The 13916-nt window shown below is 37.1% G+C and overlaps 2 protein-coding genes across 16 annotated transcripts in view; one reads left to right on the top strand and one right to left on the bottom strand.

The window, feature by feature from the left end:
- The window catches only part of LOC122229851 (ABI family member 3 binding protein), a 257228-nt gene extending 253787 nt beyond the window's left edge, over nt 1–3441 (top strand). For all 13 annotated transcript variants that reach the window (XM_042955387.1, XM_042955388.1, XM_042955383.1 and 10 more), the window contains 2 exons: nt 883–1005; nt 2208–3441. In XM_042955387.1, the coding sequence (XP_042811321.1) occupies nt 883–1005; nt 2208–2323 (239 nt within the window). In that variant the 3' untranslated portion in view covers nt 2324–3441. The remainder of the gene's footprint in view (nt 1–882; nt 1006–2207) is intronic.
- A 249-nt stretch (nt 3442–3690) lies between these two features.
- The window catches only part of TFG (trafficking from ER to golgi regulator), a 32837-nt gene continuing 22611 nt past the window's right edge, over nt 3691–13916 (bottom strand). Inside the window, exons 6-8 of one of the 3 annotated variants that reach the window (XM_042955507.1) lie at nt 13282–13422; nt 7835–7933; nt 3691–4504 (exon numbers count right to left, since the gene is read on the bottom strand). In XM_042955507.1, the coding sequence (XP_042811441.1) occupies nt 4125–4504; nt 7835–7933; nt 13282–13422 (620 nt within the window). In that variant the 3' untranslated portion in view covers nt 3691–4124. Of the gene's footprint in view, nt 4508–7834; nt 7934–13281; nt 13423–13916 lie in introns of all 3 variants that reach the window. The other 2 variants (XM_042955506.1, XM_042955508.1) reach the window with 2 other exon arrangements.

Here is a 13916-nt window from a genome sequence, read left to right as displayed (position 1 = left end):
AAGAATAGGACAGATTTAATATTTTAAGTCTGTCAGAGACCAGATCAAAACACCTGACCAAAAGGGTTATAAATCCTTGATCCAGACCTGATCAGTGCATGGTTACCATGTTCTCTCATATACTCATACAGTAAAAATTTTAAACAAATAAGGCTGGCCTCACCATGGAAAGGCAGACATTTGTTCAGGCACTCAATAAGCAGCTACTGTGTTCAGATGTTTTCTAGGTGCTGGGGACAAACCAGTAAACAAACCTGATTCCTGCTTTCTAGCAGCTTACAATTTAGTAGAGACAGACAACTATGTACAGAAAAATTAAAAGGGGTGAGAGAAAATGGCCCAACAGAAGCTCCTTTAGCTGGAATGGTCTCTCTGAAAAGCTAAGATTTGTGCTAAGAAGAAAACTAGAAGGAATCACCCCAGCAAAAATGTGGGGATGAAGCACTAGAGGGAGAAGGAAGAGAAATGCAAAGGCCTCTGCCAGAACACGCCTAGCCAGTTCCACTAGTGTGGCTCAGGTGTAGTAAGGGGAAGGTCAGGCAGGCAGGCAGGCATAAAATCATGGGTTCTCTTTTGAATAGGAGACTGACTGCAGGAGAGATTTATGAAGAGGGGCAACATTATCTGAGCTGCATTTTAAAGAGATGACTGATCTCTGGGAGGAGAGGGAGAGGAGTAAGAGAGGCAAGAGTAAAAGCAGTGGTGCCAGCTGAAGACTTACTCCATACTTCAGTGAAAAGACACTGATGGCTTGAACTGGCGGGTGGGGGGGTGGAGTACAGAAGCAGGGAAGACTTTATTTGAAAAAATTTGATTATTTCAGAATTATCCTTTATCAAAGATAGTATCACTTTATGATGCTTTTAATTTCCGGTTCCTCAGGAAAATTTTATAACATAGGCGATCAGAGAGGCCATGGAGAAGATCACTGCCAGTTTGTGGATTCGTTTTTGGATGGCCGCACAGGACAGCAACTAACTTCTGACCAGTTACCCACCAAAGAAGGTATGTTTTCTGAGCCTCCTCCTAAGCCAGAGGATTTTACAAAGAGAATTCAAGCTGAGGAAAGCAATCATTTTAAAAATTATTCTACAGTATTGCTGCTGTAATTATCTGACTAGAAAAAAAGTTCACATAAGACCTTAACAGAAATTTCTCAAATTTCCTCCCAGTCCTTAAGACTCTACTCCTTAGAGCTAAAAGAAATTACACACGGACATCTATTAAAGGCATTCTACTCCAAGAACACCTGAATTTGCAAAAACAGCTATAAAAGAGTAGTATTTCCCAATTTTAAATCACTCTTGTATTACCTTTATTGTTTTGTCATACCGAGCACACTGGCGTTTTTTATTCCCTTATTATTTGCCTTAGAAGTCATTATATAAACATAATTAAAATTGAACAATTCTGGTGAGTAGTGAATAACCACTGTAACTTGCTAAAGACATAGTAGCATTAAGTTCCTCGAGAATTTAAAAGACTGAAAATTTAATCCTTATCCAGGCAGGGCAGGAGAGAGCAAATTAAATGTCCACATTACTCAGGAATCACTAAGAGGTTTTTAAATTATTTGACTAGTCTTTTCAGCAACACGCTTTGTTCACTAGCTTTTAAATCATCTTTTACTAGAAGTTGAAACTGCTGCCTCTTACGAATTGGATATGAAACATACTGCAAATTGTGTGTATTGCCCTAACATTTACATTCACAGCAAAATTTGTAATCATTTGATGCAGCATCCTTAAAGGAAGATTTCACCTACATTTAATTTTTAGAAATTTAGCATTCTTAGAATGACCCTTTGTTTCCTAACACTGTGGTAAACACCACCTTTACTGGTCACTTCTTCACAGACCACTAATCTGTACTTTCACAAAAGATGCAGAGAGTATACTGAACGTGGCCAAGACACTCAGAACAAAAAACCCCTCTGACTCCTACCCGCTTTCAGCTTGGTCTCTCAGGCACTACCAACCAGCTCATCCCAACATGTAGGCAGGTATCAGAAGAGTTTCAGGTGCGCCTCCTGTTTAGCCAGCCATTACTATCTTAGTAAAGACACCAGGGTCTCTATTACCACCTATTTTCTAAAATACTTTGCTTCACCTAGAGTAACATTCAGCCATTCAGTGACACCCTTCAGTCTGTGAGTGGTGACGGCCAAAACAGAGCAGCTATTAAAATAAAATCATTTTCCTTCTTAGGTTATTTCAGAGCAGTTCGCCAGGAACCTGTCCAATTTGGAGAAATAGGTGGTCACACCCAAATCAATTATGTCCAGTGGTATGAATGTGGGACCACAATTCCTGGAAAATGGTAGATGCTGCAATCATGTTCAAAAGTGCCTTCTGTTCTATCATGGCAAAAAATACTTGGAAACGCTATAGTATTTGTCACATTCATTTAAAGCTGTTATGTTTACTATGTATTAAAGTTTAATAGCAATAGTAGATGTTTATTAGATTGCTGAGAATATTTATCAGGTTTTACAAAATCATTTTAAGGAAACAAGATATTAACATTAACAATAACATTTTTAGGGAAGCTGGCTCCCTATTCATGGTATTTTAAGAGATCATTTGTATATTATTTATCACACTGTTGTAATGATGTTTTGAGATACTTTTATAACAAATTTAACATCAAAAACTAATATACTTTTAAAAAAATATTTACTTTTATTAAAGTGTATTCTTCTTACTGGTGAGTTAATTCCATAAATCTCAACTTGATTTAACTTATTAGATCAAATTATCTTCAGCATTCGTATCAGGGGAGGGGGAGGGTCCTAATATTCATGTTTATTTAAACTTCAAACTTTTAGCAATAGCTAAACAGCTTTTCTGAAGCATTTCAGTAGTTAACCATTCCTGCTGATAAACATTTCCTTAAATCTTTGCAAATTACTGAAAATATTGTTTGAAGCAGGAAATTTGACTTCAGCTGCAAACTGAGTATCTGACATTCAATTTCAAAACACCCATTTTCTTTCTACCCATAAATGTGTTACAATGTCTGAATGTACTTTGTCAAACTGTCCCTTTAAGCAACTGCCTTTATATTATTTTTGATATAATTCTAATGAAGCTGTATGTAGAGTCTGAATGTGAAGTCTTCCCTACCATTTTACAGGATATGTACTCTACTTTTATACATAAGACCTCTATGCACGAATGTATCAGACGATGTTTTCATAATTTTGTCTAACTCAACCTGTAATGAAAATCTGTTTTAAAAAGTCCTTCATTTGGAGGATAGGAGAATGCTGCCTCGTTGCCCTTATTCTGAAAGGACCTTTCCTCTGCTCTCCCTTCATCATGCTTCAATTTTATCAGTGCTATGTTTTGTATTTTTTAAGCAAGTATAAACTGCAATAAAGAGATGTAGTTTTTTTAAGACTGAGTTCTTCATTTCTGAATGATTCATCTAAGGAAAATCACAAAGTTAGTTATTCAGGATCTACCCAGCCCCCCCCCCCCCCCCCCCCCCCCCCCCCCGTATCTAAGTGTCATGGTTTTAAGCCAATGATTATTAAATGCATTTCCTTCAAAGTCAGGACAAAAAACAAATGGCACCGTGTTTCCTGATATAGAAAACTGTGAGCTAAAATGTCTACACTTAACAGACCAAACATCAAAAAGGATTTCACTCATGTAGTTTAGTCATTGACATATACAAGACCACTAATGGATTCAACTGTCTTTATTAACCTATCAATGTTACATTTTATACATAATACCTAGTTGTCTTCTCAAAGGGATCTACTTTAGTACATCATGTTAATAATAAAAAGCCAAGTAAGATGGCTAAACTTCAACCTAGCGTTTTAATATCCTCCGGACAAGGCAAGCTAGAAAGTCAATCACTTTACACACGTCAGAGTAGTGTTCCAAAATAACTAGGCAGCTGCTACACTTTTAAGCAAGGGAAGAAAAAAACTTTCATTTTGGTCTTTTTGTGTTCTAGCAAATTATACTTTCAATTAACAGCAACAATGATATCATAAAAAATGCTCTGCTTTTTAAATTTCTGGACTTCAATACAAATTAAAATAGTAGTACTGGAGTCTTTTGGGAGGCAAATAAGCTAGCAGCTACATTAATCAGTGTAGCTGAGCCTCTTTATCGATAACCAGGTCCAGGTTGGGTATAGCCCTGACCAAAGGGAGGGCGGGTACGTGCATAAGGGTTAGGCCCACTAGGAGGTGGAGCCATAGTACTTCCAGGAGGTGGAGTAAAACCTGGTCTCGGCTGATAGGCCCCGGGTTGGCTTGGAGCCATTCCAGGCTGTGAGGCAGGGGCCACAGTGTAACTGGTAGGCTGAGAAGTTTGGGTAGTGTAAGTTTGTGAAGGGTAACTGCTCGCCTGGTACTGCTGCGGTGGTTGAGCAGGCAGTTGTTGAGGCTGACCGGCAAAGGCAGGAGCCGGTGCCTGGGAAGTTGGTTGCTGGCCATATCCCTGGAACTGCTGAGGCTGCTGGGGTCCAGTCTGCTGACTATAACCTGCTGAAAAGGCAAAATAAAGTACACATATACCTTATTTTTCTTTTGTGAAAATTTTCCAGAGAATTAGTCTTACTGTAATGGACCAAAAAAGAGGAGAAATTTAAACTTATTCCTAAGTATTTATGTAACAAGTAGCGTAGATTCCATCATATAATATTACTTCAAAACCAAGTAGTAGCAAAAAGGTATTGCCTAAACAATTTCTTACAACGCTCTAATCTTAAATGGAAACCAATATATGCATATGTCTTCATTATGTTTCTGCACGACTTAATCCCTGAGAGCAAATACCTGTTCTAGCATAATCCTAATAAGAACAGATGCTCAAATGATAAATGCAGGAATATAAAGTTAGTCATTAACCTGGCATGGAGGGGAGGCCTATTTAACAACTGTACCAAGTAAAGACACATTGCAGACAATATTTTTAAATGAAGCAGTGGTGCTACAAATACATCTTACTGTGCTAATGAGATGCTTTAAGGTTTATTCACTCTATAAAAACTAAGCCATTTAAGAATAAACAGTAACCATTTTCACAATCCTACAAATCCTTCATTTCTTTCAGATTTGGTATCTGATGTTTTGCCTTTACACTTTGAACAGTAACAGCATAACACACAAAAAGCATACCATATCGCCCCACAATATCAACATCTATATTCATTATTTACTAGGATGTAAATTTTTTTTAAAAGAACAAGTCTGCTTCACTAAAAACTTTTATCTCTACCATGAAACACACCTGCAGCTACTTGCAATGAAACCTCTCCAATGACTGGAATCCTGTCAGCATTAAATACCAGATACATAAGAAAATTATTAAAATATGTACAACCCTGCATTAAAAAAAAAAAAGGATTGAATGAATTTGAGTATATTCTGAACTCACCTTGAACTTGGGTTCAAAATTTACTCATGAAAGAAACCTTTTTGACATAGTCCATGAATAAAACTGGAAAGGTCAAAGGGAAACTGCCAAACCAAAAGTGTCAAAAATGGTCCAATGTTACCACCACCACTTACAGTCTCCAAGCAGAGTACTTAGTTGACTATTTCCACATCTCCCAAATTCAAGTTAATAGGACTAGTGGGATCAGAAATACAAAGATGATAATTGGAAAACTAAATTTTACTCATGTGAAGGCCCTACTAAAATCATTAAGAACAAGCTTAACTTTTAATAAGTAAATCAAGTCATTTTACTTATGGTACCAAATACTGAAGTCAACTCATGATAAAATCTTGAATGTTATACAACTTCTCCTAACTTCTACATTAAAACTTGCTTAATTTTTTACTGTAAATTTTTGGAGAGACAGAAGGATCAGCTATTTTACTGAAAATGTCTATGTAAGTTAAGACTATGAGCAAAAAAATGCTGCCTTTTCATCCTGGCAATTTAAATCTAGACTGGCTTTTTCACTGAGTCTGGAAACAACCAGATCCTTAATTATTTCTCAATAGCAGGAATAACGATGGGCCTAAGATGCCATTTCATTAGCAACCTTCTAGTCTTTGATCATAATGTGGCAATGCTTCTTTTTGTGTACAGTTTCCCTCCCACCCCCACCCTCACCCTTGAAAAACAAGTTTGGTGAAGAACAAAAATCTCAAGGAATGGAAATTATGGGACTTTTTAAAGTTAATTAGTATAGGGCAAGGGATCATATGATCCACAAAGTCTAAAATATTTACTATCTAGACTTTTATGGCAGGTAAGTCTGCCACCACTGGACTAGGTTGGAGAATGCAGCATGATGTAAGTAATGAACAGCAAAGTCAGGTACACTGGTTCTGATATAGCTTCCCCACTGAATGCTTGCATGTCACAACCTCTTTGAACCAGTTGTCTCGTTTATACAATGAGTGGGTGAGACAAGGACAAAAAATAAAAAATAAAAAAACCTGGCTGCACTTTAGAATGACGTGCTTTGCTTTTTTAAAATATCAAAGCCTAAATCTCACTCCTAACCTGAAACAAAATATCTGGGAGTAGAGTACAGGCACCAGCACAGAGGGGGCTGAAATCCCCTGGATTATAATGAGGACTAGGTCTTTTCAGCTCTATTATTTCTACAAGTTACGTAATTTGTAACACTACAACTTTAAAGGAAACCTGAAATAACTTCCCCTAATATAATAATCCAAGCTTAAATTCATCTAACCTACTTTACATAATTAAAAACTAACAGCTACAGGTTAAATCACTCTACAGCAAACATAATCCAAATAAAAATTGCTATCTGCATTAAAATATACCAAACTCCAACTAAGATAGGCCATAAAATTCTAGTTCAAGAGGCATGACACAGTTTTTTGTTCGTTTTCCTGTAAACAGCCTGAGAGTAAACATTCTAGGTTCTGTGGGCCACACAATCTCTGTTACAACTACTCAGCTCTGCCATTACAGTGCCAAGGAGCAACAGCATGAAATGAATGGGTGTTGATGTATTCCAATAAAACTTAATACACAAAAACAAGTGACAGGCCATATTTGGCCTGTGGGCTACAATTTGCTAACTCCTACTCTAAATGATACTATAAAACTCTATAAAATAGAATTTAGGTAATATTCACCTTATATAAGTTATTTTTAATTATAGTTGAAATTTTGATACTTAAATCTTTGGCTGTGAAACATGAGTGGAACAGAAACTCTGTTTTAACAAAAGTAAAATTACCTGATCTATAACTATCACAGTCAAAGCTACACTAAAGAGATTTGATATTTAAATATGGATAATCTTTAGTGGACAGAAGGTAAAAGAAAATACCTAGGATGCCTGTCTACAACATCTATATTCAACATTCTTTGCTGCCTGGATTACATTTGACACAAGTCTATTTTTTTGGCCTGTTTTTTGGTATGCCTACATACTTTTTTGGAGATTTAAAAACCTAAGTAGCTTAATTTAGTTCTTATTTAATAAGACTGCCTTTTCATGTATGAGGAAACTACTATTATTTTTACAGTACCCTGGAATTATGTGTTACATATGAGGAAAAAAAATATTGCATTTTTGCAGTTCTAAGTCACTAAGAGCTAATCATAAGACTGTACCATACAAGATAGCTTTTGCTAAAAAATGCTTTCATGCTACAAGTTATTACAAAATCATCTACTATGACTGTTAAATGTTGATTTACAATATTTATGCAAAATATTTACAAATAAATGCTATTTCCTCCAACAAACAAATACTTAAAACCTACTCCGACAATGTAAGTATTACAAATCAAGGAATTAAGAAGAAAGGACTGAAGTTCGATGGGTATAGAAACAGCTCAACACCAACGAGTCGCTCCCTGGGGACACGTGCTCACCTGAATACTGAATACCGTACTGCTGTGGCGGCTGAGGCGGCCCCTGTGGCTGCTGAGCACCGTAGCCGGCCTGTTGCGGGTACTGCTGGTACAGCTGACCTAAAAATGACAAGACAAGGAAAAGAGGCAGGTTTAATTTGATAAAGAGAAATATTTTTAAGGCTCATTTAATTCTCTCCCCATCCAAACACATAAATACACTTAGTAACAAGACACAAGAATGTGTTTCCCCTTTAAATGCTATGCAGAGAAGGATGAACCGAACAAACGGAGCTGATCCGCTGTGGATTAACTGCAGAGAACTCTAATGGGCAGCAAATAACACTAGTGTGGTTACTTCATAAATTCCAGAAAAACAAATGCTTTCAAACCCAAGTACCAACAGATACGTACTACTGATGTTTAGTAAAAATCAACCAAGTCAAAAAACAAAAAATAAAAATCTGAGAAAAGGAACAAATACAACTGACAGCTCCTAAATCTCTCCCAAAACAGTGTATTTGTCATCTAAAGGTTTGAACCTTTGTTACCACATGAATGGACTCTCTGGTAACAAGGAACTATGCGACATCTTTCATTACAGACCTCAGAGATTCCTATGGCATTTGGCAACAATTTGCTTTTCCATCATCCGAATATCCTAGCCCATCATGTTTCGGAATCTGATAAAGCCTACATGGTTCCTCACTGCACATTTTTGAAAATGGCTTGACACTGGGGATGTAAACTGGGAAATGAGAGTGCTATTTGCGATCAGGAGAGCACAGTTCCTATGGAAAAATCTTTTGGGTACTGTTACTACCTGTAATTTCCAAACAAGCAAGGATTTATTGGTGCACATCTTTCTCATCTCTACTACTTTACTGTTGTTCTAACAGTGGATTTAGCTAGATCTAATGCCTAGAGTAGCAAAAAAACTTGCATTTACTATCTAATATTTAGTCTTTAATTATATGTTTGCTCATTCAAAAAAAAAAAGTCACATTATCTTAGTGCCACCAAACTGAGGTGCACTAGGCAGCTAACACCCACAGGCTGAACTCAAGGAATAGAGCCCACTCCACTGGGCTCCCTGCTCAGCCCTATGTACCACAGCACTGAGATATGCCTGTACTTATTAGAGCCAGTTTATTTTCTAGCAAGCAGTTGTTTGCTTTTTACGACAGAAATAAAATCTGCTTAGCTATTTTTAAACTATTAATCCTCTTCCCAAATACACTAACAAAAAGTTGACAAAAAGTTTCCTAAATGCTTTCTTCATGGTTTAAGACTTACAGCACAAAGTGTAGCACAAGAGTGAACTACCTTGGAAGACACCACATTAATCCTAGATTGTATTTCATAACTAAATTTCAGAACAGCAAGAGAACAGGATGAAGCGCAGAGTAATTGTGAAACTTCTCATACTGCACTGTGTTGCACAAAGTGGCAGCCAGCCTCCGGGATAACCCCCTGCACGGCTTTAGCATATGCACAAGACTCCTGCTGTCCTTTACATCTTTATAAACAAGAAAGATTAACCTCATGATACAAAAGAGCAATAAGCAATAAACACAGGAGTATTCACTCTCTTGTGTAGTCCCCTCCCACACTCAATAAGGCTGACCTATATACCAATAGAATATTGCAGAAATCACAATGACACTTCTGAGGACAGGTCATAAAAGACAGCCACCTTCTACCTTTCTCTCTCAGTCTTTCACTGACTCTCTGGTGGAAGCTCCCAAGGCGTGAGGTCACCCAGCAGGCTGTGAGAGGTTTATGTGAGGAACTAAAGCCTCCAGACAACAACTGTGTGAAAGAGTCATCTTAGAAGTAGATACTCTAGCTCAGATTAAGCTTCTGATGACTGCAACCTCATGAGAGACTGTGACACAAAACCACCTAGCTAAGCCGCTTGCTCCCAGATCCCTGACTCTTTGGAACACTATGAGATAATAAATGTTTGTAGCTTTAAGCATCTATGCTTTGGAATAAATTGTTACACAGCAATAGATAATGAAAATACATAGTTTTTAACTTTGGAAACATGCAGGGGTGACAGCTATTGAAAAGAAAAAGAAGGCATGTAATCAAATAAAAAATGTGAATCTAGCCACCACTGTAATAAGATAATTATGAAACAAAAGAAATTCAAATATAGACTAGTATGTAACATTAAGAATCAGTTTTGTTAGGTGTAATAGCATAGAAGTTATGGTAAAAGAAAAACTACCAGTATAGACATGCATACTGAAATAGCTGAGTGAAATAACATGAAGTATTTGATTTAAAATACTTCAGGGAGGGGTGCCTACGTGGTGCAGTCGGTTAAGCCTACAACTCTTGGTTTCAGCTCAGGTTGTTATCTCATGGTAAGGTTCGTGGATTCGAGCCCTGCATTAGGCTTGGCGCTGACAATACAGAGCCAGCTTGGAATTCTCTCCCTCCCCTCCTCTCCCTGCTTCCCTCTGCTCTCTCTCTCAAAATAAACTTTAAAAAATAAAGTACTCCAGCAAATTAAAAAAAAAAAAAAAAAAAAAGAGGGGGACCAAGGAGGGTACATGAAAATAGAATGCCAAAACACTGGTAAGTGTTGAAGCTGCATAATGGACTCATGGAGAGTTGATTATTCTAGTTCTACTTTTGTGTATGTTTCTATTCAAGTTATCATTCTATTATCAGAAGATTTTACATATTTTAATTCTAGCCTTTTCATCTTTTTGGCTAGTTTGTCAAACAGCAAAACCTCCTGGTCTCCCTGATGATTTTTTAATGCTCTTCTCTGTGTCCTCACCACTTCAAAGTTTTTGGCCAACTACTCAACTGCACATAGTTTTCCAATAACAGAGGTGCCTACTTTGTCTGAAAAAGGATAATACTCTCCATTTTGTTTCTTTTCATGATGCTCAACAATATGTTTTTAATCAAACATATTAAGACCAAAATCCAGGGTGGCTGGGTGGCTCAGTCGGTTAAGCGTCCGACTTCAGCTCAGGTCATGATCTCACAGTTCGCAGGTTCGAGCCCCACGTCAGGCTCTGTGCTGATAGCTCAGAGCCTGCAGCCTGCTTCGGATTCTGTGTCTCCCTCTCTCTCTGCCCCTCCCCTGTTCACGCTCTGTCTTTGTCTCAAGAATAAATAAACATTAAAAAAAAAAAAAAAAGACCAAAATCCTTGGGGGGAAAGTTATAATTCCAAGGTCCCTTTTATGGACTTTAAATAACAACTCAGATTTAGTTTAGATTATTTCATATTGTCTTATAAGAGATTCCTATGTTAACCTATTATTAGTAATGGATTTTTATTGATTTTTTCTTCAAATTATAACCAGCGGCTGATATAACTGGTGATGTCAGAGACTCATTATACATCACAGGTCAAAAAGTACTCATTAAAATGGACCATACTTCATCCTATAAATAACTGATATATTAAGCCAGGGCTGTGCTATCCAATACAATTGCCACATGGCTACTAAGCACCTGAAATGCCGCTAGTCTTAACTAGGATATACTGTATGTTTTGGAAGTGTTTCGAACTGGTGCCACACCCCAGATTTCCAATACACAGTACAAAAAAATAAAAGTAAAACATTAGTAACTTTTTAATAATTACATGTTGATATATCAGATACTAGGTTATGTAAAATGTATAACTAACATTAATTTTACCTTTTTAAAAACCTTTTTAAGTGTGACAAAAAATTACATGTGGTTTCCACTGTTCTTTTTCTTGGACAGCACTGATCTAGAAACTCACCTCCAGAACGCTACTGATTGATGTCACGTGTTAATAACTGTACAATTTTTATAGTGTATGTTTTAACGTAAACTAATAAAATAGAAAATAAAGAAGTTTTAGCAAGGTACACAGTTAATGCCATGCTAAATGAATTCATTGCATATTGAACACTGTTATCCTGATGCCTCTGGAAAAAGGAACTTGGTTGCTATGGGTCAGAGGTGGGAGAGAGAATTTGTGAATTGTATTTTTAAATTTTTACCTACTTGAAAATAATTTTTCAATTAAAATAAACCCAACAAAATAATTTGAGACATTAACAGAGCCTTAAATCTCATTCCTTTATAAGTGAACAGCAAACATTATTTGGTACAATTATCCCTCCAACTGCCATTCTACAACAGTATACACTGCTTAAGATGCAATTTTTTAAAAACAGAGATGAAAGCTGACCTGAACTGAAGAACGTATTAGGAGTAAAATCCTTAGGAAAAATAGTTACAATCCCAAGGCCCTTTTTATGGAATTTAAGTAACATAAGGAGCCATTAAACTCCCTTCATACCCAAACTCTGCTTTCGCTGTTGCAGTCCACATCTGCTTCTAGTTTGTTCCAGTTTGGGGCAGCTGCACCTTTGTACAAAGACTATTACTAGGGATGGTTGAGAAAAAGCTGAAGCAGTAAGAAATTCTTCCCAAACTATTCACTCATCAGCAAAATGCAACCTGCTAGACCCTATGACTAGCATTCATCCAACAGGACAACTCTAAAAATGTAGCCACAGGATGATTAGGACTCTATTACCTAAGTGCTCAATTCATTTTAGGCGATAGATTTTTTTTTTTTATATGATTAATAAACTCAGTCACTTGCTTCTGTTGCTGAAAATACATACCACCACTTGACCCTTTTATACACAAATAGAGCACCACCTGGTGTTTGTTTTCAAGTGGAATGTGCAGTTTTTAAACTTCAGTGCCTGCTGTCCTGAGCTTGTGGCCCCTCAGTCCCCTTCAACCATGGTAATGACCCCTTTATCTGTTTAAATACTGAGCTTTCAAGTTCTATTTCATTTGGGACTAGAGACAGTCTTTTAATACCACTAATTTTGTCCAGTTTTCATAATTTACCATGAGAGAATATTAAACCCAGAGAGATTAAACTGCTCATCCAAGGACACATCATTTAGAGAAGACAAGTTTGATTTAAAATACATTGTTTTTCCACAAAAGACATATTACATATTGCTAACTGCACAAAAATTTAAGGGCTATTTATCTTTCAAAAAATTACACTTAACTACAGTTATGCTTTACTTCTATTTTAAAAATAGCTCCAATTACAAAAATAATACATTGATGCAAGAAGGGAAAGGAAGCACCTAAGTATTATTATGCAATATGAAATGTCACCTCAATGGGTCATCTATGACATTACCACTGACTGGTGACTGGTATGAATCCTTCCTGATTTTTTGCCATGTATCTATATTCATACAAGCACTTTTTAAGGTATTCTTCTTTTCAATAATCAGAAGCATATCTGACATATTGTTCTATTTGGGTTTTAACCCCAAAACATACTGTTATCAGTAAATCAAAAGTTTTTACAACTGTATTTATAGCATGAATGGTTATGTAATCTCTTTATCATCACCGACAATGCTGCAATAAACATCTCTACACATTTACCTCCCCAAATATGTGCTCTTATTTCTATTTTACCTTCACTCTGACCTGCTTGTGTCTGAGCTCCTGTATATGGTGGCTGCTGTGGCTGAACTCCTGGTGGGTGAGCTGCAGAGGAGGAGGAAGCAATGCTGTCAGGTGTTCCTGAACGGTCTTCTGCAGGAGCACTGGGTGGCCCTAAATGGTCATGAAAAGTCAGTTTAGTTTCTAATATGAGAATTCTCCCCAGCAAGCTGAACAAATAAGTTTGGTTACAAGAGAACAAAAATGAAAGTACTACAGAGTAAGCACAACCACAAATACAGCCTTTTACACTGAATGTATATACTTCATTTTTTCCTCTGCTTCACTCTCTTAAGAATACACAGCAACAAGGGCGCCTGGGTGGCTCCGTCAGTTATGCATCCAACTTTGGCTCAGGTCATGATTTCGCAGTCCGTGAGTTCGAGCCCCACATCGGGCTCCAAGCTGACAGCTAGGAGCTTGGAGCCTGCTTCAGATGCTGTGTCTCCCTCTCTCCCTGCCCTTCCCCTGCTCACACTCTGTCTCTCTCAAAAATAAATAAACATTAAAAAATTTAAAAAAAAAGACATAGCAATGACTGGAAATCCTTCCCTATGATGTGCAGTGTTATATTCCTAAGTCCTAACTTCCCCCCTGCAAAAATCAGA

The sequence above is a fragment of the Panthera leo genome, chromosome C2 (assembly GCF_018350215.1).
Source record: "Panthera leo isolate Ple1 chromosome C2, P.leo_Ple1_pat1.1, whole genome shotgun sequence".
Taxonomy (NCBI): domain Eukaryota; kingdom Metazoa; phylum Chordata; class Mammalia; order Carnivora; family Felidae; genus Panthera; species Panthera leo.
This window is presented reverse-complemented; position numbering and strand designations above follow the sequence as displayed.